This window comes from Anopheles funestus, chromosome 3RL (genome assembly GCF_943734845.2).
Source record: "Anopheles funestus chromosome 3RL, idAnoFuneDA-416_04, whole genome shotgun sequence".
Classification (NCBI taxonomy): Eukaryota; Metazoa; Arthropoda; class Insecta; order Diptera; family Culicidae; genus Anopheles; species Anopheles funestus.
The window spans coordinates 23,823,154-23,849,774 of NC_064599.1; the positions used below are offsets into that span (position 1 = coordinate 23,823,154).

General features: G+C 41.1%; 1 protein-coding gene and 1 long non-coding RNA gene across 4 annotated transcripts; both read left to right on the forward strand.

The window, feature by feature from the left end:
• The first annotated feature begins 578 nt into the window (after positions 1–578).
• LOC125772048 (protein spinster) lies at positions 579–26,306 on the forward strand. 3 transcript variants are annotated; one of them, XR_007419439.1, is made up of 8 exons: positions 579–1,770; positions 19,363–19,720; positions 19,799–20,125; positions 20,317–20,578; positions 23,001–23,099; positions 23,176–23,470; positions 23,700–24,153; positions 24,472–26,306. XR_007419439.1 is itself a non-coding variant. In XM_049443372.1 (7 exons), exons 1-7 carry the CDS (start codon positions 1,365–1,367, stop codon positions 24,555–24,557), a joined length of 1,833 nt encoding a protein of 610 aa, XP_049299329.1. In that variant the 5' UTR covers positions 579–1,364; the 3' UTR covers positions 24,558–26,306. The 3 variants fall into 3 exon arrangements, 1 of the variants encoding a protein (XP_049299329.1); XR_007419438.1 differs by lacking the exon at positions 20,317–20,578 and adding an exon at positions 21,019–21,280; XM_049443372.1 differs by lacking the exons at positions 20,317–20,578; positions 23,700–24,153 and adding an exon at positions 21,019–21,280.
• LOC125772078 (uncharacterized) lies at positions 13,287–14,055 on the forward strand. The gene is made up of 2 exons (XR_007419441.1): positions 13,287–13,500; positions 13,583–14,055. It is a non-coding gene; the product is annotated as an uncharacterized LOC125772078 (long non-coding RNA).
• Positions 26,307–26,621: the final 315 nt, after the last annotated feature.

Below are 26,621 nucleotides of genomic sequence, written 5' to 3' on the forward strand. Positions count from 1 at the left end.
AGCCGAATCCGGATAACCGAGACTATCATGCTCATTCTCAGTAACAAACGGGAAACTTTCCGTCACAAACACTCTAACCAAACGGGAAGCAAATTTGCATTCCGCACACCCGTTAGAGTGGATGAAAGCTTCATCGACTTTTTTCTTGGATCAATCAATCTGTCAAGATGAAAACCATAAACAAAATTCAAAATAGCAGTTCGTTGAGAGAAGCAACTGTATGATTTTTTAACAAAATTTGAGTTTTGAAGTCGCAAATCTCATCACCACTGTTGTATTTCGTGTGAATAATGAGTTACAAAAGAAGTGGACACCTCCGTATTCACTTTTTTATAATCAATTCTCAAGAAAATAGTACTTTCCGTTGCTTTCGGCTGACGGAAGATTTTCTCTCTAACGGGGTTTCCGTTTGGCACAGGTAATGCAAATTTTTTACTTTCCGTTGAACATCAAGTTATCATTGATTTTTGAAACGTCTGAATGTGCCAAACGGAGAGCCAAACGGAAAGTCATAATACCAAAATGACATTTTCGTGACGTTTGAGAAGACGTTTGTTACTGAGAATGAGCATGTATACCGATTTCAATTCTCGTGGCAATAGGACGTGTTTGGCACGCTCCGCCTAAATATTTCCTTCAAGCCACCGGAAAGAACTACAGTAACGTTAACCGGTCTAGTTGGTTAGGGACACCAGCCTCTAAATCCAAAATAAATCGCACGTAGCAGTGAAAACAGTGTCATTGTGCAACACAGTACAAGTGTGCAGTCACAAAAATCGCAGCGGCCTGGTTTTTCGCAAAGTGTTTGTGTGTTTACATGTGTGTTAGTTTGGTAAAAATAACCTTCGAAGTGTAGAATCTTTGAGGATCCCGTTTTTTTCTGCTAGTAACCGTGCAACCGTCTACACAGCGGATTGGAAAGAATTCCGATTTCCCGGCTCTTCGCATCTGCAACCAACGCCACCAACGACCGTAGCATTTCGTTTGCTAATTTCGCGCGTGCGTGTGTGTGTGTGTATTTGTGTGTTGTTTACATTGTGACGCGTAGTTAAGAAGAAAGTGCCGACGCTGCCGCGTGTAGGATAAAGCGAAGAGAAAGAGAGGAAAACAAAAGCATTCGTGTAACAATATCGTACGATCCCCGCTGGCAGTTTTGTGCCACATAATCACTTTCCTTACGCACCGACGTGTCGAGTCCGGGACCGGGCGTTTAACAGCGTAGTGAAAAGATACCCCCCAAAAATCCTACACCATATCAGCAGTTGCGCGGACGCCATTGCTAAAAACCTTTTTGGTCGTTGATCGTCTGGTGGTCGCGCAGATCTTGAGAACCGAGGTTTTAGATTGCGGTCTCTCACATTCGAATGCCTTCGAGTCAGGGATATAGCAAAGTTGCATCGGAACCTCCGATCGATCCAGTGGACGGGACAGTCAGTATGCCTACGCAAGGAGGGAACGCAAGTGGCGGTGCGGCAACCGCCATGATGGGCACCGTGTCTGCCGGTGGTCCCGGTGGCATTCAGTCAAATCCGGCTGGGAAGATTCCGGCCACGAACTCACAGCAGCGCCTCATGCCCACGGATTCCGATTCGGTGACATCTTCGATGGACGAAGGCGAGCTGCGTGTCGCACGGGGGAATCCACACGATGAGGATACGGATACGGACACGACGACAACGGCCGGTCCGATCGGTGCAAATGCGTGGTTCACGGTAATCGTGTTATGTTTCGTCAACCTCATCAACTACATGGATCGGTTCACGATTGCGGGTAAGTGGGATGTTTTTTTTCTCTCTTCATTACAGTCTGTCTCACATTTCGTTCTTATTTGCATGTACCCAAATTGGTTGGCAATCCGTATGTGCCGCACCGCTTTACACGGTGGCTCACGATTGTGGATGATGTGTCACAGCAACAGGTTGCCGATCGAAAGGAAACCTTTGTAGACAAACTATTGGATACGCGTTGCTGCATTACAATGGCCTTTTTCGTTTTTGTGCAAATCGTTCCACAACGGGAATGCATCCCGAAGCGCATAAATAATCGACGCAACATGCGGGACGGTTTTTGGGTGGGAATGGTTCCCTTTTTGTCCCAACATTATTGCATTTTTGGGAAAGGAACTTTTTTCTTGCTTGCGGCGTTGCTTTGTCGTGAAAGTGGGCCGAATGATGGAATGTGTGCATAAATGAAGGCATAAGTAATGATTTTTTAAATTTCTTCCTCCATAAGTTGTCGCATGTTTTCTTTTCGTAAGAGTTAATTTCTCACGAAAAGTAAAGGACAATAATTTGAAGCACGTGGTTTTTTTAACGCCACGAAATAAGATCATTTTTTCGTGAGATCTGAGAGCGCATCTACCATGAAATCATTGTGATCTTCTCCACATTCTTATCTTCGACAAACGGTATCAACAGACATATTGTTTATGAAAACCCCACTAAACAGTACACATCCACCCCCTTCCAATCCGGTTATCATCATTGAACATAAGGGTGATAAGTTGTGTCAGTCACGCTAAATTTCCAATTCTGAACAATCTTTTCGATTCATTATCCCTTTTTGAAGGGGTTTTTTTTTATCATACAGTTGCATTATGGGGTCCAATTGGGACACGGCATTACGCTTAAGCTAACTCAATATTTTCCAATTAATAACCGAACCACAGAAGCCCTTTTTAAGACCTTCGAAAGCAATATCTCAACGTAATTCCTTCTTCGTCTCACATTAATTCCACTGATCCATCCAGCCAAGGCACGCCCCGTTGCACATTCTACGTGGCTTGGTTCTTATGCAGGTTTTTTTTTAGAGAGAAAACCACATGCAATGAATTTTGTTTTCCCCCTTTCGCTTGTAATATATTATCCTCGCTGCGTGTCATAAGTTTTGCCCGATTGTAGGGAGAGATCGTGTTTTTTTTTCCTAACCAAAAAACCCTCGCACCACTGTCAGATTAAAAATTCTTCCCGCAAACGAAGAGTCAGGAACAACAGGGTGATTGGGCTGAACCAATGAAGGGAGAAAAATACGACCCACCAGAAAAAAGAGCCTATCGCTAAACAAATAACGTGCCTGATTATGGTGTTATAATAAATGCGTTTATCTTCTGCCAGGAACAGCAGGATCGGATGGTTACATTCGTTATTGAACGATTTGTTCCAAACCAAGTGTCCTGACTCACTCACTCTCGATTGAGAATTCGTTGTCAGTGTTCCAAAATGAAAGGAATCCTTCCTGTCTGGGGTTTTGTTTAAAAAAGTGGTTTCGTAAAAGCAATAAATTGATGCACAAACACGCACTAAGGGTGAGAAAAATGTATTGGATAACGTGTTTCGTTGTACTGCATGTATGCAATATGCTTCAATATCCGAAGCGAATTGCAAGTAAATAATGACTTGCACGAAACATTTGTCCCTTTCTCCCCGTTTGCTTCTCCAATCCTAATCGAACGGATTGTCTATCGTCTTATAAAATTTCATTAAAATGTGGGTGTTTGTAACGCAACGTCCGTGAGCCATCGGTGCTAGAACTCAAATTCCCATTTGTCAGTCATAATTTCGTCGAATCGTCCCGAGGGCGTTCCGTTTTGATTGCGGTTGATTGAGCATTATGTTCCCCCATTTACTACGTCCACTGCGTGCATCTTTTGCTCTTTGGTTAAGATCGTTTATTGTGTTAAAAAAGGCGTTTTGTGTGTGCACCTTCACTAGTGGACGATGAATTATTTTGTTTGTTTTCCTTCCATTGCATGGACGCATCATACAATAAACACTTTGAAAAGCATTAATAAATAGGCTTGAATGCTTTTGATCATTTCGGTTTGCAGCAATTAATATAATTTAATATAAATATTAAACTTTTTTTTTAAAGTAATTTTATACAGTTAAGTTTTCTTAAAGATAGGAAAATTTATTTTTTCCGTTTTCCGGTATATTTATTTGTATGTTCCGCTTTGCATTTTGCGATTGGTTAGCACTTCACCTGGTTCTAATTGGATTCGCTTGCCTACACTTTCTATCCAAAGTGGTAGAAACTCTTGAGATTTACTTCACTTTCTCCTAGGAAAAAATTCTACAAAACCATGGATTAATTAGTAGCCGTGCAAGAAGTTCCCGTCCAGTGCCGGTACTCGTGGTGTGACCTTTGCTTCATAAAGCAGTTAGAGAGATGTTTCCATCACCATATAACTGCGTCCACAAACTCTACTCACTTTACTCTTTCACCGTAAGTAAGTTACGGATTTGAATAATGAAATCACTTTTTTATGTTTGTATTATTTTAGCTTACACCAAGGGAAAGCAAAGAATTGAGACAAACAAACGTTGAATCTTCGGGAGGAATGATGAAGTGGAATGGAAGCGGTTATAAAGAACCCTATTCACTCGGTCTACATGGTCCTCCAAATCTGTGACTGGATTCGTACGAGATGACGCGATTGCATGTCCAATTAAGAAAGTTGTCTCCTTGTGTAAACACACACGCATACACATATCGTCATATTCGCATGGACTGTGAATTCCTGTGTGGGCCACACTCGAGCGCATTGTTTTTAATTCCCATTGCCCGCTTTATCGTGATCTGTTCCGGAAAATGTGGAAAGATGTAGTCACATTTCATTACTTATCCCAAATGGCCTTGAGCATTGGGCATACGATATTTCGGAGAGGCAAGTTATTTCATTCACTTTTGCATTCCGGTCCCATGATTTTTCATACGCCCAACATATCATTAGCGTAATTATTTACGGGCGTATAGCATTTACCTTATTTACAATGTTTTGTCAAGATGGATATTGGAACGAAGGGAAAAGATACCTCGAATAAGGGAATTTAACAAACAAACCCCAAAAATCAAGCTGAATACTAATGGGCATGGTTAAAATGTTAAAAAGTAAAAGCAATTTCACTTTACTAAACCGCACTGCTGTATGGAATTTAATTTCTCTCCCAACTGTGATGGATAGCAGGGCACTAGTCCATTATTCGGCTTCGATTTTCCGGTTGGTTTTATTTTGGAAAATCATTACACCGTGTTTTTTTTTGGGTGCATTTTTTGCGATCTGCTTGAGCTGCTCTGGAAGAAAGATGTTTTCTCACAATAGAGTAGCTTTTTGTTGGTTCGTTTGTTACTTTCTTTTTGTGCGACTTTAGTTACTGGTTGGTTGACGAAGCAGTTGACGAAGAAACCAACTTTCGATCGATTGCCTAGAAGCAATAATACAAAAATGTGTAAATAGAGGTTCATTTACTTACCACAGGCAACGTTAAAGCCTTCAAACAGGTCTATGGTTAGCTCGTACTAAGTGCTAAAATATGCATAAACTCTCGACGGGTTCCATGCGGGATGGAGTCTTTTGAATATCTTTCAATGTCACTTTCCACGGCAAGCGAATTTCATTTACCTACAGCAGCACATGCACGTACACGGTTTGGATCGTCGTTGAATAAAAAAAATCCCTCACCTTACGTCGTCATAGTCGTCTGCGACTGCTTTCGGCATCGACCTTGTCCGGAATACGGCTATTCCGCCGCTCTGAAAGGTACAGTTTTTTCATCATTTATTTGCAATTTGTTGTTTTCACCCTGTTGCTTTTAGGCAGCACGTCTCGACCGCGACACGTTTCGCGTATCGTATCGGACCACATGGGCCACTGTAGCGCCAATCTTGCGCGATGAACTACTAATAGTAATGTTGTTATTTCGTTTTGGCACCTTTTTTTTCGCTGTAATTGTCCGTGACACGATGTTTTTTGGGTGTATGTCAGCGCTGCGTGATGTGAATGGAGTGCGGATATTCACAACTCCACAAACCTGCTTATTGGAATGGACTGGAATTATTTTCGTTTCGCTCGAAAGAGTTACGATGCTGTTAGACGAAGAAGAACCAAGAAGTATGAGCAAAAGCTGGTCTTTCGGCACAAGGTATTAATACATCTTGTCTTTCCTCTTCGGATGCCTAAGAACACCGGAGAACATCCTCTTCGGGGGCTCAAGAACACCGGAGAATATTCGATCGTTCCGTAGGTTCTCTTAATTAAATAAACACACATACATTGTCGTACCCGGTGCTACGCAAAGTGCCACGCATTCTAACGATTTCTTCAATGCCTTACCATATGTGATGCGATAGATTCGGTACCTGCTAAGAGAACCATCAATATATTCATGTCCAACAAATTCCACCTGGTGTATCGGAAGCCATCTTTATTTCACCATGATCTGCAAGACCGGCATTTTGAGCTCAGCTAAAGGTAATTTTTTGCACAAGTGTGCACCGTGGCCACACAATGCTGTTTGCTTTTGCTCATTCTTCGCCTCTGCCTTGGATGGATGGAACGTTACGCAAAGAAACAGAACATCACAAACCTTTGGTAAACTGTATTGTGGCGCTCCGGACCAACATTCGACCGGTATGTAGGCAAGGTAAATAGACGCATTTTATGGGCGCAATCATGCGAACGGTGAAGAATGTTCGCGAAAGCATTGGATAAAGTTGTGTGTCAATAATAGCTGATCGGTTCCGGTGGTTTTTGCAGTTGAGGGTTTGTTTAAGTACGATCATGGTGCATCGGTACACCAGCGTTTGATCGTAGTCAGATGGATGGATAAGCCGTATGTAAAAAGAAAGACTACCGAAGGAAGAAATTTTATTTAATAAAGTGTAACCAATGGTTTTTGGGTCATAATAACACTTTTCATAGATCCTGCCATCAGTTTAATGTGACAGGTTGATCTATTCGATTAACACGAACATCTTCATAAACTTTCTATTTCTATTGTGGTTCAAACACACAGGACCGCCCATCCAGAAACATAAATTTATCCTTCCGGACATGGGATTAAATTTTTGAAGTGTGGGCATAAATTGATTTTTTGTTTCCTGCTTTCCCAATTCCATCCCATTTGGAACAACACCCACTTGGAAAGGAGGATATAACTTATCCATAACATCAGCTAGATTCAAGATTCCGGTTAGTGATATTCCCCGGTGTTGTTATCATGTTTTAAATTCTTCATCCAATATCCCAACATGAAATGTTTGCCTTAATTTAATAGTAGCTTTTGTTGTGCCTACCGGATCGTATAGTACCTCCGGGGTAAAGCCATCGAAAACTGCACCATAAAATGCATTTAGAGGTGGAGATGAAACCGACTTATCGCTAAGATCTTTCGTAGCATTTCCATTATGTATGTGTTGCACCTTATATGTGGGCGAGATGCATTTCATGTGATGCACCCGACCCGGGTACAGAGGTGAAAGAACGAAACATAAATTATCTCTAGTTTAAATTAAATTCTTTCCCACCTTAATTCTTCGGGACACGACGCTCGGTCACGTGGGTGGTGAACATCCCGGCTGTGTGTTGTGCCGTGCCTAATGCATTTTTCCTTCTGCTGTCATGCTGTGGGCGAACGTTTGTGGCTTACGTCGCTTCCAAATCGTCGATCAATTTAAATCCCCCGTTCTGTTAATCTATTCTTCTTCACATTCGGGCGATATGGAATCCATCAACGACATAAACCCCCCGCCCAGTATGGGTGTTTACGGTTGGTCTACCCTCATTACATCATGTCGTGGGGCATGTCGACTGTCACTCAGGTTTGGGATCGTTTTCGCCTGCGGTATGGTTCGATGCAGTACATTTATTTTTTCGTCTTTCGCTTACAATTTCGTAAGTTTGTTTGGAAAGTAATCCCGTATTGTTGATGGCTCAACATAATCTTCTGCTGAGGAATAGTTCGCTCGTATGTTTATTCTAATTTTACGAATGAAGTTTTGTTTTGTGGTCAATTAACGTAAGAGCAACAAACAATACGTATAAACAATTTTTACAACAATTTATTTTATGTAAACTCTCGGAATTATGTTTCTATTATAAGTAATTCCCCTACTCCGCCAAGCCTCACAGTATGGCCAATAATTCATTTCACTTGGCTCAAGTTTATAGACTTCAACAGGCTTTGTAAACACACGTAAATCGGTAATTGGAAGCATATAAAAAATAAACTCCCAAAGAAGGACCCATTTTTCCAATCATATTGTGGTGTACTCGAAGAAAGGTGCATCGTTAACATTTCTGGTACAATAGCCAAATAATCGATCGTAACGGCGGAACGTCCGCAATACATTCCCGCATTAACATTCCGTCGTCGATCGGGGGTATGTAAGACGACGATCGTTCCCGTCGCCTGCTGCTGTGTCGTTTGCCGGAAGGAATGTTTGACTGGTGTCACATTAGTCGCATACCGTCTCCAATATGCTGGGCGACCGTTGCATTGGAAACAGTTACAATTCCTAGACGCACGGCGATATCGCGTTACGTGTGTGAGCCAAGTCAAGCAAGTTAGGGGCTAATTCTTTCTATTCGACCGATCAGACCGGAAAAGCTGAAAAATTCCTCACGACAAACAGAAGACTAGTGCATATTTATTCAAGAGACGGTCCCTTTCTACTATTGAACAACGTTGGAAATACAATATTTACAATTCAATCGATCGAGTTGCGTGGTGTATTTAATGGTGTTCAATTACTTGCACGGCACGTAGCAATCTGTGTCGGGGTCTCCTTTGCGCATTCGTCACGAGATGTTGTTTCGATTTGGTTTTTTACTTGTTGATTGAATTTGTGTTTCTTGAAACAGCAATGTAATTGAACGCTGTTTAGAGCAATAACAGTAACTGATTAACGAAACAAACATCATAGCATCAAATCATGAAGAGAAGGGATTATATATTCGATAACGACACGGTTCCAAATCCTAAAATTTTAATGCCAATTTTTACAAGTAGGATCAGTAGGTGCAACGATTCCGGTAGGTGCAAGCTACTAGGCATGCGCGTATTGAATCAGAACCGTTCGATACGTTCCACTCTTTATACTGATTGAACGAGATCCGCAAAATAGAATTATGATTCACGGTTCTTCCGCACGCCAGCCGTACGGCGACAGTTCAATGTGAAGATGATTCAATTTGCCGACTACACCTACGAATGCTCTTGACTCGTACTGCCAGTAATACACGTACCAACACATTAACATGTTCAGTTGCGGTCGGTTCACATTAATGATGGGAACTCCGACGTATAAAAACCGGAGTATACTCCGAAGAAATTACTCCGGATTACTCCTGAGTAACTCCGAAGTTTACTCCAGAGTAATTACGGAGTTACTCCGGAATGTCTCGGAGCCGGATTATTCCGACTCCGGCAAAATTGAAGATTTATCCATTACTACTTCACATGTGTAGTCAACAACTGAATGATCAACACCGCCTCACGGACGAAGTGCGGAAGAACTGCCGTACGCGTTCAGATCACAACACTGATCGAACTGGACCCCACTCAATCCTTTAAAAGAATCGTTTGTCCCATGTCTACAAGCTACCGTAAGCGGCTCCGACCCTTCGTCCGAGCGAGTTCGGGTCGGAACTACTGAACCTACCTATATGTACGGGTCGGCCCGAACTTGCTGCATGCACGAGTCGGAGTCGATTCCGATTTTACTGCACACGACTCCGGGTCGAGCCATGAAATGAATCGTATGACCCATTACTACTTCATGTGAATCTTCTGTGAAGAGTCATTCATGTGAATCTTTTGTGAAGAGACATTTGAATCAAAAACTGAAACTGAACTGACTCAAAAGAGTTATGAGTATATTTAAGAATTCATCAATATTCAAAAGAATCGTGAATCTTTAATTCTGAATCTGAATCTTTAATTACAATAAATTTATTTTTTAATTTGTTGCTCACGCTATAAGAACTTCGATACAAATGAAATAACCTAATAACCTCCTTACTTTCCTTCGCAAAGATCAATTCATTTGATCTTCCTTTTAACAATTATTGTCGTTGAAAACTTGTAGATATTGCATTTACTATTTTGTGTTCCATTTGTCCAGCCCACCGAAGTATAGAGAAGCCTGGCGTCTAATTCGTTGCACAATAGTGCGTTTTTCGGCGACTCATAGAACTTGAAGAGGTTCTTTAATTGTTTTTCGATACGTACTGGGCCAAAAATCCTTTGTATTATTTCATCCTAAATGATTTATAAATATTGAAGGTATTTTGAGATGCATTAATCTTCAAATCAGATTCGGAGTCATTCATTCGGTTCAAAGACTTATGAATCTAAATCTGATTCCCTCAACACTAGAGTATATTCCATGATCTTGCATACCAGTACCTCTATCAGCTGTGGTGCTCTAACAAACAAAGTTGCCCCGTCATCGAAAGTTCATTTACTGCTGCTGAGGCGTATCACTTGCATCAGACGATCATATGATTGGCCAGCAATTAAACGTTTGATAAGCGTAGTGATCACCACGAAAGGAGAGTTGAAGGAGACGCGTTTCTTTGGCCAGTTCCTTGCAAAACCATCTATCGCGGTATCATTGACGCAATCATGCGGACCATATCGGACGGGACACCGCAACAGCTGGTGTGTCGCAACGCGCAAAACGACGCTCTCTGTCGTGCGGATGGCGCATTCTATTACGCGGCGTTGATACGGTGAGCAACAATTAGCTATAATTATATCATCATCCCTGGCGCAACTCCACGCCACGTTGAAGCATTTAATAACGCACAACAGAGAGAAAAAGAGCAGAAACAAACCATTCCTCCACGGTTTCGTGTGCGCGAATTGGCGATGCAGAAAAGTTTTATTTTTACACTCACTTCGATCAGACGCGATTTGCAACCGATCGGAGATGCAAATATGCACGTACGCAGATAAACTCAACCTTTATCCCTCCTCTTGTTTGTATCATATCCGGTGTAAATGTTCTGCCTACTTGGCTTGGATTAAATACTCAACTAAGAATGGTTCGAAATATGAGAGGGTAATTTATGTGTTAATGCAGTGTGAAAGGGTAGCTTGGGGTTGTTTTTTTTTTTTGCTTCAAGGGTGTGGCTCAATGCCTCCCTCTGGGCGAGATAACGTTAGGAACGTTTTGGAGATAGGAAATGAAGCACCATACCAGGGAGGAGGCCATACACTGCTCCGTGCAATCAAACATCGTACGATACATGACGCAAACGTTTTGCGACGAAACCAATCGGAAATTCACTCGATTGCCACGCATTGTGTGCGCGACATACGCCGGTCGACTCTCTTTCTCTCTCTCTGTATTTTTCACTCCCACTTGGACACAAGCAAAACATTAATGAACGGGGTTGCTTTTGCGCTTGGAGCTATATTGTTTTTTAATGCTTCCTGCCGACACATTTCATTCCGTGACTTCTCGCGCAATTTCTCTCCCGTTTTCTACCACCGGATCCTGGACAACCATGGTTGTGGGCGGTGGCCCATTCGGTGTACGAAAATCACGCGCTGCACTTGGATGGATGCAATGAGTGGATGCTATTTTTGTATTTGGAAATTTTGAAGAGATGTTTGTATTTTCTTTTAGCTTATTAGATCGTTTAGAATACTTATTGATTCGGTTATTGATTAAATGTGTATTTAAAGCTGTATATTTTCAATAGTTTAAGTCTATTCAAACGTGTTCAATGTATCTTCATTCAATTTGAATGTCCTTTTAGACATTTTCATTTAATTTGCCCAATTTTGTTTCATTTTGTTATTATGTCTATTTTTGATTTGTAAACTTCACTTTCACAATATCTATATCAAAAATTTATAGTTCTTCTTTTTTTTAAATTTTAATCATATAATTATTTCATTTAATTTTTATTTGACTTATATAAAAAAGTGTGTAAATTATTTGTATATTTTCGTTATATTGTTTATCCAAAACTAAACACTTGTTATTTTTTTTGGTCGGTTTAAACATGCTCGAACTAATCGAATATGGTTTTATTTTCCTTTTGACACTGTAATATTCATTTGTCAGATTTTTCCTTATTTCACGTCTGTTTTCATTGTTTGAATCGAATACTTTGATGCATTTCGTATTTGAATTACTTGTTGACAATGTTCGTGATATTGTTCTATAAAAAAACTTTTTGCTATTTATTATTTTAATTAAAATTTTAATGACCAATAATTGCAGATGTTACAACAAAACATCAAAAAGGAAGCAAAATAATTACCAAATTTTCGTATTCAACATGTTTATTATTAAATCGTGTCGCTTGTTGCTGTCATACGATTCATTCGCCTCCCTTACCATCTCATGAGTACAGCTCACGTGTTCCAAGTATTTGACTATGACGATGGTCACCATTCCACAGTCACGCCTGCGTACGATCGTCTGGTTTGTTTTTGAAGCATCGTCCGATGTTTACGAAAACATTGAATCACGCGATAAATCCAACGGTTAGAATAAAATATGGTACGTTTGAGGTTGGTGAGTAATGCATCCCCGGCACGCTGGATCGATTCATTCATGAAATCTAATGTCCGGGTTACTTCTCAAGGATGTGATCATTGGACTGTTTTGACGCTAACAAGCTTCTTATCAGGTCAGCAGTTATTAGCATCATTCGTATGAGTACAAACTTTAGAGGTTAAGTGATAGAAATCCTATTTATTGTGTTATTTAACTCTTTGTGAATATTTTATAAAAATATTAGATTCACATTGCATCATGCAGCTCACTCTATGACAAAAAAGTAACTCTTTTAAAACCGCGATTTGTTACATGTCGCACAGTCCAATTGCTGCATGTACCAAACCTCTCGGGAACGGTGACTATTTTTAAACTGTCTTTTAAAATTATTTCTCTTCTGCTGCAAGCCATGATGCGAAATAAGATGCAGAAAATTCCTTGCATTAATTTTGCTCATCCTTTCCGTTCGGTGAGTGTGTTTGTGCTGAGAAAAAAAAATGCATTATCCGGCATGATCCGGTAAACCGGCGTACGAAGAGTGATCGCACTTAGTGAACTGATCTTTTCTTAGCTGGTTTGTCTTTTGGGTATTCTTCAGGCATCAGAAGCATAAAAAAGAACGACTTTGCCGCATTCTTTACGGCAAGTTTGAGCAACTTTAGCCCCCAAAGAGTATCCACTCCGCTTACGCACGTTATGTCTCTCTGTCTCTCTCTATGTTGCTGTATTTTTTTTACTGCTTGTGTGGCAACGAGGCACGCTCTCAAGCCGACAAGAGAGTCTAACGCATAAAGAGAAAGACGCATCTGCGTTTTGCACACACATGCATGGATGTGGATGCCGTCAGCGATGGAAGCGATGGGAAAAATGTTAGGGAGAGAACGCACAAACACATGGCCCAACAGCCCCCACATCTGTAGCTTCCGAAGTGGCGCGATCCAAAATCAACCAATCGGCGTACGATTAGCGGCGAAGCGACACCTTCTCTCTTATTTCTCGGTTCGAGTCCGCCATGACGTCACTTTTTGGGGGTATTCTGCGTTCGAAACGGCCTTCCCGGCGCTGGTGGCCCTCAAACACTGCGGACGCAAACGCGCTTCGATGGTGCTCCGTGGTGTGCTGTATGATGCTGTCCGTTATTTCAAAGTAGGGCCAGTTGTTTTAGTTGCTATTATTATCGTTCGGTCGTGTTTAAAATTACCGGTATGTCGTTATTTTGCTGTTGTTTGGTTTTTGTTTTTTTTAAATTGGTCAGCTTAAGACTTTTCGTTTGCCAATCGTTTAGGTTTGCACATCGCCTACCCATTCATACGTGTTCTCACACTTTATTCTTGGTGTGATTTACGCTTGACGATGGGAAAAACTGAACGTAAACCACGTTCAAAAAGGCGATACACATTTAACCACAAAACGATGGGATAATGTTTGTCGTATTGGTGACGGCGCCAACGCCTTCAGTCGTACACCTTCTGGGGCCCAACAAGCGGTTTGTGTCATCCCGACCTAAAACACGTTTCACGTGCTGACGCGTCGTCATTACCGGTCGAGTTGGCAGGAGAGTAGCATGACGCGTATGGCTAGGGTGAAACATTCAAACCACAACAGAACACTGCTTAAGCTTAGCTGATAAGAAGCGAGGTGAGTGAGATGTGTGTAAAATAGACGCAATGTCTAACCGGTTTGAGTCAGTTTCAGTTTTTGTCATTTTTTCTACTCGTTGTTTCATCATCATGCGGTAATTGTTGTACCAGATTTATGGATTAAAAGATTAGAATGGTTGGGGTTTGTGTTTTTTGGTGTTTGTTAGATTTGACGAATTGCTTTTTGAATATTGGAATATCCGTGAAATGGTTCGTATTTTCAATGTTACAAATTTAAAATTAATTTATTATTCCAATGTTTTGCAACCTTGACTTAACTACCTTAAGACATACTTATGAACGTAAGACGTAAGAAATACTAATCAAATTAATAAGCAATTGCAATCAACTTCGCATTTCGAAATAGTGAAAAGTAACAAATACCATTTTTTTTTCAAAAAGATCATCACACATCACACAAATTCGCTCGCACGGTATACGTAACCATATTCACGCTTGACGAGAAATGCGGTCGATTAGCCGAGGGGAAAGAGAAAGATGAAGTTATGTCAAATTTATGCTCGATCCACCGATGTGGGTCAGTCCATCGGTGGCCATTTTGGCATTTAATTTCAGCAGCTCCCTTTCGGTAAGGTATGCGCAAGCTAATAATAAAATGAACTATTCTCACATCTACCTCCACCCCCTCCTTTTTCTCTCTCCTTATCCCTTCCTATGCGGATTTTCCTATGCATCACTTTTCGCACGATGCAACGCTACTAATGTGGAGATTATGTAAGGGTATAAACTCAAAATATACTAAAAAACACCTGATGAGGCGTGTGCCCCATCCACCATCTTGTTGGTGATCGTCTTTTGTTAGCGACATTAGAGAGCCATCTTTAAGGATGGAGCAACGTACCTGCATTCAAGGGTAAATACACAAATACTCTAGATGGAAAAGCTTGCCCAAGCGATCACCCTTTCACTTGTAACGATTTGATGCAATTTTTCTTGTACTAGTGTGACATTAATTAGACTCTACCCGCGATAGTTGACTTACGGATCGGTCTTGGGGTGCTTTAAATTACCTTCTTCTCAAGGTAAGATAAGATTATTGGCCTCCGTTGACACCTCAACTAGACACTTAATGTAATGCTCCCTTCCTTAGATGTTTCCCAAGAACGAGCGCTTTAAAGATTATGAAAGCAAACAACTCGCAGGGAAACTACCATGCTGTAACTGAGTCACGGTCGTGGTATGTCTTTCGTACTGAATCAAATGCAGCTATGTATGGCCACTTCAATACCAAATCCACTCGTTGATTCACTGCCCGGTACTTAAGACGTTTCTCGCATTGTGGAGGATGTTACGTTACGCGGAAGAGGAGAATAAATCATTTTATTAACACGCCAGCTGTAAGACATCTGAATAGTAGGGGTGCGTACGATCCACTTTCTCAAGGGCTCAATTTCATGACGGTGACAAGTGCCGACTGATATGGGCGGGTGTTCCCTTAACAACTGTCGTCGGGAGAGCATAAAATAAAGCTGGTAGAAAGTTAACATGGCCCGGTTAATATGGATATCATGCACGCAAGCTGTAAAGTCACGGAAAGTGCGTTAGAAGATCGCGACTCCTTTTGGGGTCTTTGGAAATAAACCTTAAGTTTCGTGCCCCGATCAATCATCACTAACGAGAACTTTTGGGTTACATCTTCCGTGGAGAAGCTAGAATTGACGTGATGGATACCAACTGCAATTAACGCCTTTGACTTTTACTGCCTTTTCCTTGCATTTCGGCTCGCTGCATCTCATCTTTATGGTTTTATTTTGGTACCTTGCCCTAAAAAAGCCTTCGTAATGGACATGAAATGCTTTTCCAATGTTTCTTAACACTTGTAGGGGGGAAAAAGTGGTAGCTCAATAGTTATGATGTAATGTTTGATCATCGCTGGTGGGCGTTAAAAGTAAAGAAAAAAAAATGCATCTTTACGATCCCTTCCTGTTTGAAAATATACATACATCTTGATGCACCCTCTGAAATATGGAGTTCTTCATGTCATATTTTTTTCCTTACCCCAATTGGAACCTACTGATCATGGGGGGCTTTAAATCAATAAATCGAATACCGGGTTTTTTGTGTGTTTTTTGTGGGACCTCAGAAAAAAAGATAAATATTTTGCTGTCGACAGTGGCCCTTAGTGTCGATCGGAACGTCAATTTGAAGAAGAACGCTACGGTGCATTTGTTTAGATTGGTTCAGAGTGCATCACTCATGCCGCTGTGATAGAAACCAGCTGTATCTTTGCTTACATTTCGTCAGGTTCAACCTGTCTTTCTTCTCGTACGCTCTCGTCACGTTGCATCCAAATAAAGTCAAATTATCCGTATCGAACTTCTGTGCCGTGTTTTACAATGATTGTGTTTTCTACCACTGCATGTTTTCATCCGGAACGAACAGCACTGTACGGGCGTGCATCACAAGAACTGTGGGGATGAAGAAAGGGGAACCACAGCATAGCCCTTTTTCAACCGGTTTCTTGGTTGTGGTTTATGAAAACGCATTTCTTTTAAACCGTTGGCTGCACGTTGTTGCATCCGTAGCGCACATGTGTTTGGATCACGCGATCTTGATCATACGATGTACTAACACATTACATATTATTATGTTTTATTTTTCGCCCGTTTTGTTATGTGGTTTCTGTACTTTTATTTTGCTTCATTTTATGTATGTGGATGAGAAAATCTCGTCACATATTGTTTTGACTCTCAGCTCCTAACACTTGAAAGAAGTCTCAAGGTCTTCTCGTATCGTATGATCGACCATGATTGCGATGCACACACATACTTGGCGAACGTTTTGTTTATCTTCAATGCATTGGAATTAATTAAACCAATGACTCAGAACTAAACACACCCGTGAGCAACACCAGCATATGTGGTGCTGGCAATGAACCAAAACGATCGTCTAACGCGCATTCGTCATAAAAAAGATTAATTCACACTGCAAGACTAGAAATCATCCGGCGAAAGATATACAAGCCAATATCGCTGGCAAACCATGATGATCTTCAAAAACTGACAAGGTCAACATTTCCAATTTATATTGGCTTGAGAAATAATATCCGCAAATTCGATCAATGATTCAATTTGATGCCACAATAGTTTGACTTTTGTTCTAACCTTGGCCACTGGCACATTCAATTTGCCAATTACTGCCAAATGGGCGTGTGAGACCGAATCGCCCTTTTGGCATGGAAAAATTGACGACCAAGACTCCCCGCTGCGTTGCGTTGAGGTGAATTGCTGGATCAATTAAATTTAAAGACAAATTGCCGTACCCATGGGTATGTCAGCTTACACCTTCTGTACTCCGTTCGATAGTGTTGATTGTTTGCCATGACTGTTTGCTCCTTCCATTAACGTGTATGGACGGTGTAAGACACTTTCCCAAGCGCTTTGTTCCCACTTGACCAACTTTGATAGATACGGAAAGCGATCAAGTGATTGAATATTTTATTAAATGTAATGTGATTTCGAAAAGTGAAGAGAAAAAAGCAAGAATAATTACATGAAACAAATTGTGAAAAAGTGATTTCTTGACCTGCAAGTCTTGGCTGTCGGCCGTTGACTTCTTGGCATGAAGGACTTCTCTTCTCGGCAATCGTTCGAAGACTCTTTATTGCCATGCTTTAATCATTGCAGGTCCTGAACGAAATAACATTTCCCTTTTCACTTTTCAAGGTGTAGTAGTCACCCAATAGTCATCTGGTTCTTGCATCTAGGCTCTAGATGCAGCGATGTTTCGCTTCGTCAGAAAAAAACTTTTTTCTTCAACATCTTCAGGGGAGCCTAGCCTGCTGTTCAGCTTAGGATAGTCTTTACTCACACTATCGCCAAATAATGTCCATCTTGTCCAGGAAATCTTCATCTCTTTGTCGGTTTTCTGATCTCCTGGGAGAACGATTCACTTTTAGTCTATTAAATCCATAAATCATTCTCCAGAAAAGAGAAGATTTTATAAATGCCTTATTGGTTATATCCAGCAAAGACAAAGTGTGTTGCGATCAAAAATTTCACCATTCCGAGGAGAAAATCGAACAAATCTTTAAACGAAATTGCCAGCTGTTGTTCTCAGTGGTTGCTACAAAATAAGTGAAAACGACGACGAAACGACGACAAACGAAGACGTATCTCGTAAGTCAAATCCGTAAGATCAGTCAATTAATATTGCACACGTTATAAATTTTGAACGGATGATTTCTCTTTTCTATTTAATCACATTTTGCATACCTACTTAAGTCCTTGGAGCTCAATAATGGGAGTCCAAGATGTCCCGAAGTTGCAATGTCGAAGAAGAAGGAATTGTTGGATAAGAAGTGGCAAACAATTTGTTTTTTGTTTACCTTCCTTTAACTGTCGTATTTAGTATCTAAATAGTCGTTAATGTTTTTATTTCATCTTTCTCTAACGCCACTCAACCGTGTTCTTCACTGAAAATGATGCAACCAGTGTCATGCCACCGGCATTGCTATGGCTATTTTTTGGCTGCGCTTCGCGAAAGAACGGAAATAAAAATAAACTGCGCTTCCTTCAACAAAGTGACAACAATCACTACCGTTCAAGTGCTATGGTTTCGACGTTTCGTTGTTTGTGAATCTAGTACTGTGTTAAGTCCTTCAAAGGTTCAAAGTCGTCTGTCGAGTGCCTGTCCTTCCTGCAACATCGCGCGATCAGATCATCCGATTGTAAGGTGTTCTTGTCTTGGGTTTTAAAGCAGACGTAACCAAAAACAATTGTTGCCTAATCTTTAATGAATAGAATAACAAAAAAGTGGGTTAATCGTCCACAAAAAAGTCAGTCATAGAATGGTGTGAAAAAAGTACCAGAAATTGAATTCATTACAGCGCGTCAACAACAAGTTGGTGTCATTTACGATGCATTTGAATGGACGATGCATTTGATCGATAAAAGGATGCGCATTGGAGTGTAGAGTTCAATGTATAGCATATTAAATGCCTAATTAACCTTATTCTGACCGTTCGAATGCATAATTCGTTTGGAAAAGTGCAAATTTGTTTCATTAACCCCAATAAGTAGTGCCACTTTCATCTAAATGAACAGTTTTTATGAGTGTTTTGATACAACTTGGTTTTAAAATCATCTTAAAATAAGTTTTAATGTTACACCTATTTACGTCAACGGAAGTAATGGCCAAACAACATACCTTTTCGGCAATTCGTTCCATCTTGGTTTTATCTTTTTCCCTCTCTCGCCGAATTGTGACGTACACTGCAAGTCTCATGACGCTCAAACTCTTCTTACTACACCTCACGAGGTATAAGGCAAACTTGAACACCTTCCATTAACGTCTCACTGTGGTTCAATTAGATATGAGGAACATTTTTTTCGCGCTAACCCTCTAATGTTGATGCTGTCGCAGTTGATTAAATGCATTGTTACATGTTCTTCTTCCTTTGCAGGTGTGCTAACAGAGATACAGGATCACTTCAACATCGGCGACGATGAGGGTGGCCTCCTGCAGACCGCATTCGTACTATCCTACATGGTCTTTGCACCCGTGTTCGGTTACCTGGGCGATCGGTACTCCCGGAAATGGATAATGGTACTGGGCGTTTCACTCTGGAGTACGACCACCCTGCTCGGGTCGTACATGAACCAATTTGGATGGTTTATCACCTTCCGGGCGCTAGTCGGTATTGGAGAGGCATCGTACAGCACGATCGCACCTACGATCATCTCCGATCTGTTCGTTGGCGAGATGCGCTCCAGGATGCTGGCCCTGTTTTACTTCGCCATTCCGGTTGGATCGGGCTGCGGGTAAAAAATGACTCCGAAGAAGGAAAGCAATCTAAGGAGTGCCGAATTCACACAATTGTTCCTTTTCGTTTTCCGTAGGTACATCGTTGGTGCGAAAATGGCAAGCCTTATGAACTCGTGGGTTTGGTCGCTGCGTGTGACGCCAGTGCTCGGTGCGATTGCGGTGGCACTTATCATCATGCTGCGGGATCCACAGCGTGGTCAGAGCGAAGGTACCCATCACATGGAGGCCACCTCATACAAGGCGGACATCTTCGCGATCATGCGTAATCCTTCGTTCATGCTATCGACCGCTGGCTTTACCTGTGTAGCGTTTGTGACTGGCGCACTGGCCTGGTGGGGACCGAAATTCATTCATCTTGGCCTAATATCCCAACCCGGCAATGAAAATATTACACTGAACGAGTAAGTATTAAAGCCCCTCTGTGCTGTTGGGGTTGTGCGGGAAACCCGTCGCGTTTCTCGTTTATATTTTCTTTTTAGCATTTTTCCGTCCGATGGGAAGAAGAAACATTCCCCAGCGCATCTTTTAATAACTTCCAAACGAATAACCACGTTACGAATGTATCGCTGTTTCTCCCTCATTCTCCCGGAAGTGTTTCTTCGCACTTTGGAATCGTAGCGATGCTGGCTGGTTTGATCGGTGTACCACTCGGCACATTGCTGTCGAATCGTTTACGGTCCTACTACGAGTATGCTGATCCGGTGATATGTGCTGCCGGTTTAATCACTAGCTCACCGTTCGTTTATTGTGCACTCGTCGTGGTTAAATACAGTGGAAGCTGGGCTTTTATACTGGTGTTCTTCGCCGAGGTAGCACTCAACATATCGTGGCCAATTGTGGCCGACATGCTGCTGGTAAGGAATGCTCGCTAAACACAGGGATGGAAGAGCAAAAAATCATGAGAGTGCGCACGATAACGAACACGACGGAGAGAAGGAGGAGAAATGAGATCGAGTTGATAACTACGGTTGTTCTATGCATTGGGAAGCAATTTCTTTGATTCACCTAATTTTGAAATGCTAATTTAAATTTCTTATTGCTTAAGCCCTTTTACAGAGTTTTCCAAATTTAATCAAATTTTCATTTTTCTTTTCGTTTCATTTCGGATCTCGCTTATTTTTATGGTGTTTTTGTTTTTGTTTTTAAATCAAACCTGCGACCAATCCTGTTACCATTTTATTGTGTTGTCGATTTGCCTATTACTTAACGCGCGATCTTCACCAATTCCTGCTGTGACAATCTATGCTCCTGCCCCGTATCACGAAATGCACAAAACCCCCTGCGAAAACAAAAGGGTCTCGTTCATATTCGGTGCCATTACAATGACGACCGGTATCATCGGGGTGCCGCTTGGATCGTACCTGTCCCAGCGCCTGAACGTGAAATCCGTAAAGGCCGACCCGTACATCTGTGCGGTCGGTTTGTTGCTGAGCTCGCCGCTGCTGGTCGGCGCGATGTTCATGGTGCGGGTGAATATTTACGCGACGTATGCGCTTATCTTTTTCGGCGAACTAGCCCTGAATCTCAATTGGGCGATCGTAGCGGACATTTTGCTGGTAAGAGACAATCACGATACCGTACTGTATTTGGTCATTGCTGCTATACATCTGTCACTAGTACTATTGCTGCTAATTAATACTGTCTCTGCACTACACAAACGACACCACTACTACTCTGTGCGTTCGTCGCTTACACTGCTATGTGTGTCCTTTTTTGGTCGTCGTTGTCCCGTTTGCCTCAAAAACACTCACATGCGCGCAGAACACTTTCGCTTTTTTCCCATTTCCGAACGTAATATTGTACAAGAACTTTGGCATACTAATATGTTGGTTGGTGGTGGTACGTTAATCGTATAACTTTTCCAGTTTTCTGAATATTTATCTAATCTCTGATGTAAGAAACAAAATTTAAAGAAATTTTATAAGAAATTTAATACATTCCTGTTTCACCATGAAATATTTTCATGAACATAAACAGGCAATAATTTTCCTTATTTCGTGCCGGTTTGCAATAACAGTATCTTGAAAAGAAATCTAACGGCAGACAGTCGCCAGTGAAATTATTTACCTCCGGGTGCTTTACCACTCAACGTTCTCCTTTTTCAACCCCCAGTCAAATTTTCTTGAACAATTCCTTCCACATACTGCTGGTGAAGGTTGATTTTATTATAGGGGAGTTGCTTTCATTTGAAGGACTCCAAACTACCATTCAGTTTCTGGTCGAACAATGAAGCACATAGTAATGTGTCTGCATTGTTCTAACCAAAAATACAAGTTCTTAAGGAACAATTTCTTTAATCCTTTTCTTTTTCAATTAAATATTTATTTGTATTTTATGATAATGTTTAAAAATAACTATGATTATGTTGAATGAACCATTTATCCTGTCCTTTGGTGAAAGTATTTATGTGTAATTGTGGGTGTGCGTGTGTCTTACAATGTAGTTTTGTGTGTGTGTTTGCTTTTTTTGTAACGTTTCTTCATTAATGCTTTTATTTAAAAAGTATAATCATTCTACTAATTCAAACAATTCTGAGAGCTTCCAAACATTACGACGCCCCAAACCGGTACAGCTTGCAGGTGTTTGTTACACAAGTAAAGCTGCATACGGCAACGTTCTGTATATAATTTTTGAGACAAATTGTTTGCACTTTTCAAGTACTGCGCCCTATTGATTACTAGTAAGGGAATCAAAACCCTTCATCCCACGATCGCCCCAGACTTGTTCAATTAGAACTGTTACATGGTGGAACACTATCATCGTTGGCTGGTGCATAGATTGTCACGGAAGGATTGATGAATCAGCGGTTTCCGTACGTGTTTGCTACGTTTAGCCAACATGTTCTTTTATCCGTGACGATGGCAAATCCACCACGCAAAAAAACAATGTGTTTCCTTTTGTACATTAGTTTTTATCATTTTCTTTAGCGATGTGCACGTTTTTAATCATGTTTATTTTTGTTCGGTCCGCACGACCAATGACAGAAGGTCGATGTGTGTTTTGCGTTTAAAAATACCAATCGAAAACGGCACCGACTTCGGGCGTTATCTGTTCTGCGCATTTTTCACGTATTCTTCCCCTGAATGCGTGTGGCGCCATCTTGCGGGCAGTAGTGCAAATTGTATTGTCTCATGAGTTTTGACGCTTTTCGTCAAACCGTTCGTTATCGTGAAGCTCTCGGATAGACTTTTGTTAATCCATGTTATATTCCCTGTTGCCGTTTTCTTATGAGATGCCAAAAATTTGATGTGTCTTTTATTTGATCTTACTTTACAGTACGTTGTTGTGCCAACGAGACGATCGACCGCGGAAGCTTTCCAGATTCTTATCTCACATGCATTCGGTGACGCCGGCAGTCCGTATTTCGTTGGTGTGGTAAGTGTTTTAATGTACAATAAATGAAATGAACAGGCTAATTAATTCCTTTTCTCAATCTCCCACATACGCGCAGATATCCGAGGCAATCAAACGGGTAATTCGTGTTGGTTCCGACGCATTATCATCCAACACCTTTTTGCAGCTTGAACCGACACAAAAAATCGCCGTTCTATCACAGCTTGCGGAAAATACCACCGTTGCACTGCTCCAGTCCGAGCCGGATGATGATCCACCGCTGATCAAGTTCCGTGCCCTGCAGTATGCATTGTTTTCCACCTGCTTCGTGGAGATTCTCGGCGGAGTGTTCTTCCTGATCACTGCGATCTACATCGATCGGGATAGAGCGCGCGTCCAAGCAGTTGTTCTAGGTAAGAAGACAAGTGCTCCTGAGTAAAGGTCCATCCGATTTGTGCCATTTAGCTATCACATACTGCTTTATTTCGTCTCGCTTGGTTTTGCAATTCTCATCGGCCTTTTTTATAATTCTTTTTCGATCTTTGCTCCTTCATATTCACTTCCCGGACGGGAAAATGGGATGTGGATTGGGTTTTCATTTTCCATTACCACCATGCTCATGGATGCTACATTATGCTACAGGCTGTCAGCTAGAGCTAAGCGAAAGTTCCGCATCCGACGGTAACGGTACGGACGATGGACAACGATCACCCATCGGTCCCGGTACCAGCGGTACCAATGCATTCCCGGCCTCGACCGTGGCTGCTTTCTAACGGCGGCAAGAAACGAGTGAAGTTATCTAATTGGTGGTGTCCTTCGGTTCGTAACGTCCATCTCGCTCTCCATCCTTGCCCGGTGTTCCGCTCTTGTCCCGATGTAACTTATCTGTGATCCACCTGCCTGTTTGTCCTGGTGTGTTCCGTCCCAACCAGTTGTAGAAATAAACGTTACGAATCGAAGACATGTGGAAGGTGGTTCAAGGTAGAATTGAAGAACAATTGCTCAAACGCTTTGCACATCAACTACGAACACTTTCCAGACCGATATTACAGCACCCGCTGGATAAGATTCACTCTTCGTACTTCATCTGCTTTAGGTCAGTTTTGCTCGTTTGTTTACAAATTGTCCGTATTGTATTTAATTGTTGTTGTCCTCCATTGTGTTGATTACCGTGTGATCGTTTAGTTAGTTCCCGTGTTCATGTAGCTGTTGATCATAATTGTTCCATATTTTTCTTGCGCCTTTAGATTTTTGTTCTTGCAAGAATTGTATGTTTTTGCCTTCCACTTTGTGCTTTTACCTGGCTGATTTAGTTGAATTTGTTAGAACTTGTTTTGGTTCATTTTAATGTACCGTAGAGCGGAATGTGTGAGAAAACGTTCCTGATTTAATGTTTCTTTTCTTTACATTACAGGTAACCAATCAAACAATACTTCAGCACATCAATTAGGAGGATCCGTATCGGACATTGAAGACGCGTTACCAAGCATACGGCAATAAGGGCTCGAAAGACGATCTAGAACTGTTGAAAACAAGAAATTATACAATTTCTAACCCGTGATATAATGATTGGGGTTTTGAGTAAGGGTTGCATTTCGACAACTGACGCCTACAGAGCAGCAGCTCAGGATTGTCACCATCAAAGATACCTCGGTTCCTAGCGTCCGGTAGTAGTGCTCTGGGTTCGACGTAGTTTTAAATATGCCAAGGACATGCAAAAGCAAAGCGAAAACAGAACTGAACTCCAATTGTTTCCGAACGGACGAAGCTCCGACAGGAATCGACTTGATAAGTACGTCAATACCAATACATACATATAGATATATATGATAAGGTTAAATCCACGCTGCATGGATGAGTGATGATTTCCCGGTCGTGTTCGGTAGTGCACCTTTCTCCAAGCTTTCTCACACGGACCCGTTAACTCACCAATGACGTTTTGCATCATCACATCACGATCAGATTAGATTAAGTTGACTTAACTTGCTATCCTTCTTCCGGAATGTTTAGATCGAAAGATCATTCGAGCGTGCATTGAATTAGTCGCGCTGTGCCCGGGAAATTAGTGCTAAATTATGCCGAAGAATGTAAATAGCTCCACTCACGCAAATGCGTCCTGTTCCCTCGTCCATATCTTCGTTAGCGTTTAGCAAGCTAGAATAATTAAATCCAATGAACGAAATCGTCCTACAAATGTACGCCGTTCGTTCGTGATCAAACTTTTTGCTAACTAGTGCAATTGTTCTTTATTATTTTCTCGAAGCATGTAATGAAAAAGGGTGTATGAATGTTACGAATGAATGGGAACCCGATTAGGTAAAACAGTATGATACAAAATTGAAAATAGTAAACAGCAGGTGCGCAATCGGTGGAAGTTATGGGATGGGGTAGGATTATACGAAAGCAATAGTCTGTGAAAATGAGAATTTGGGGGCCATTTATTGCTGCAAAAGTTTTCTAACGCTGCTTGTTTAGGATTATATACCGGAGAGTTAAAGGGAAGACGTCCGTTTCCGGCTGTTGGTAATTATTCAAATGAAAAGTGTTCGGAAAAAATAGGAAACACATAAACGTTTTAAGCGTTTGAAACTCGACTGAAAATGCAGAATAAGGAATAATATGTACGTGTGATAAAGGTGCTAAAACAGCAATGATGCCGCACAATTACACAATTGGGAAAATGGAAGAGCAGTGTTTTGTAGTGGCAGTGAATAAGTGGCGCAAATGTGCTACCCTACTTGTTACAAAAGACTGCCCTTTATGGAATGTTTCCATTGCTTCATCCATTTTTACTTGCGCTTTCCTTGCGCTAGTGAGAAGATTTGATTAATCTTTTCTTCGATTTTTTTTGTTTGAATAGAATATGGTTTTTTTTTTGTTTCTGCGTAAGCTAAGCATAGGTATAATGTGTTAGAATTTATACAAAATAACAAAACACTCAATCACATAGGACAGAAATGAAACCTGTTTAAAACACGTAAAACCTATCGTGCGGCAGCGATAACTATCGTTAATTAGTGGGAAACGGTAAAAAGACTAAAGTACAGGCGAATGGGCGATAAACGTTGTAAAACCATAGGAAAAAGGAATAATAACTACATTATTTATTATTAGATTCTCGTTAGCTTTTTCTTGTTCACCAGAAGAAAGGATAGTGTATGGACGATTGAAAAGGAAAGTGAAAAGACGAGAATAAAATCATTCAACAGAATGGAAAACGAATGAAATAAAAATTCAATGTATACATTACGGCAACGGGGATGTTATTCAGAAAGAAAAGAATAAATTACTCTGTCTCTTAGTAAATTACTTTAACGCAGTACAGGAAACGTACATAACTAGCATTTGTAAAGGTTATATGTAAGTAAAAAGCTTCCATGCATGTTACAAAAAATTGTCTTATTTAATGAAGTGGAAAGAATTTTGCATCTCTTTCTACCCATCAGATCTTAGTTAGTGAAAGCAACCTCCTTTGTTGGATGCTCTCCTGTTGTTTTGACAGGAAAAAGCAGGTTGTTTCTGTAAAAATCGGCTATAAGCCTTAGAAATTTTTTAAATTTATAG

What these genes read in the sequence shown, in the direction of transcription:
- LOC125772048 (XM_049443372.1), top strand. Translation starts at nt 1,365, where the DNA reads ATGCCTTCGAGTCAGGGATATAGCAAAGTTGCATCGGAACCTCCGATC. An exon ending in CCGGTTGGATCGGGCTGCGG is followed by an intron (nt 19,721 to 19,798) that starts GTAAAAAATGAC and finishes CGTTTTCCGTAG; the next exon opens with GTACATCGTTGGTGCGAAAA. An exon ending in GAAAATATTACACTGAACGA is followed by an intron (nt 20,126 to 21,018) that starts GTAAGTATTAAA and finishes CGAAAACAAAAG; the next exon opens with GGTCTCGTTCATATTCGGTG.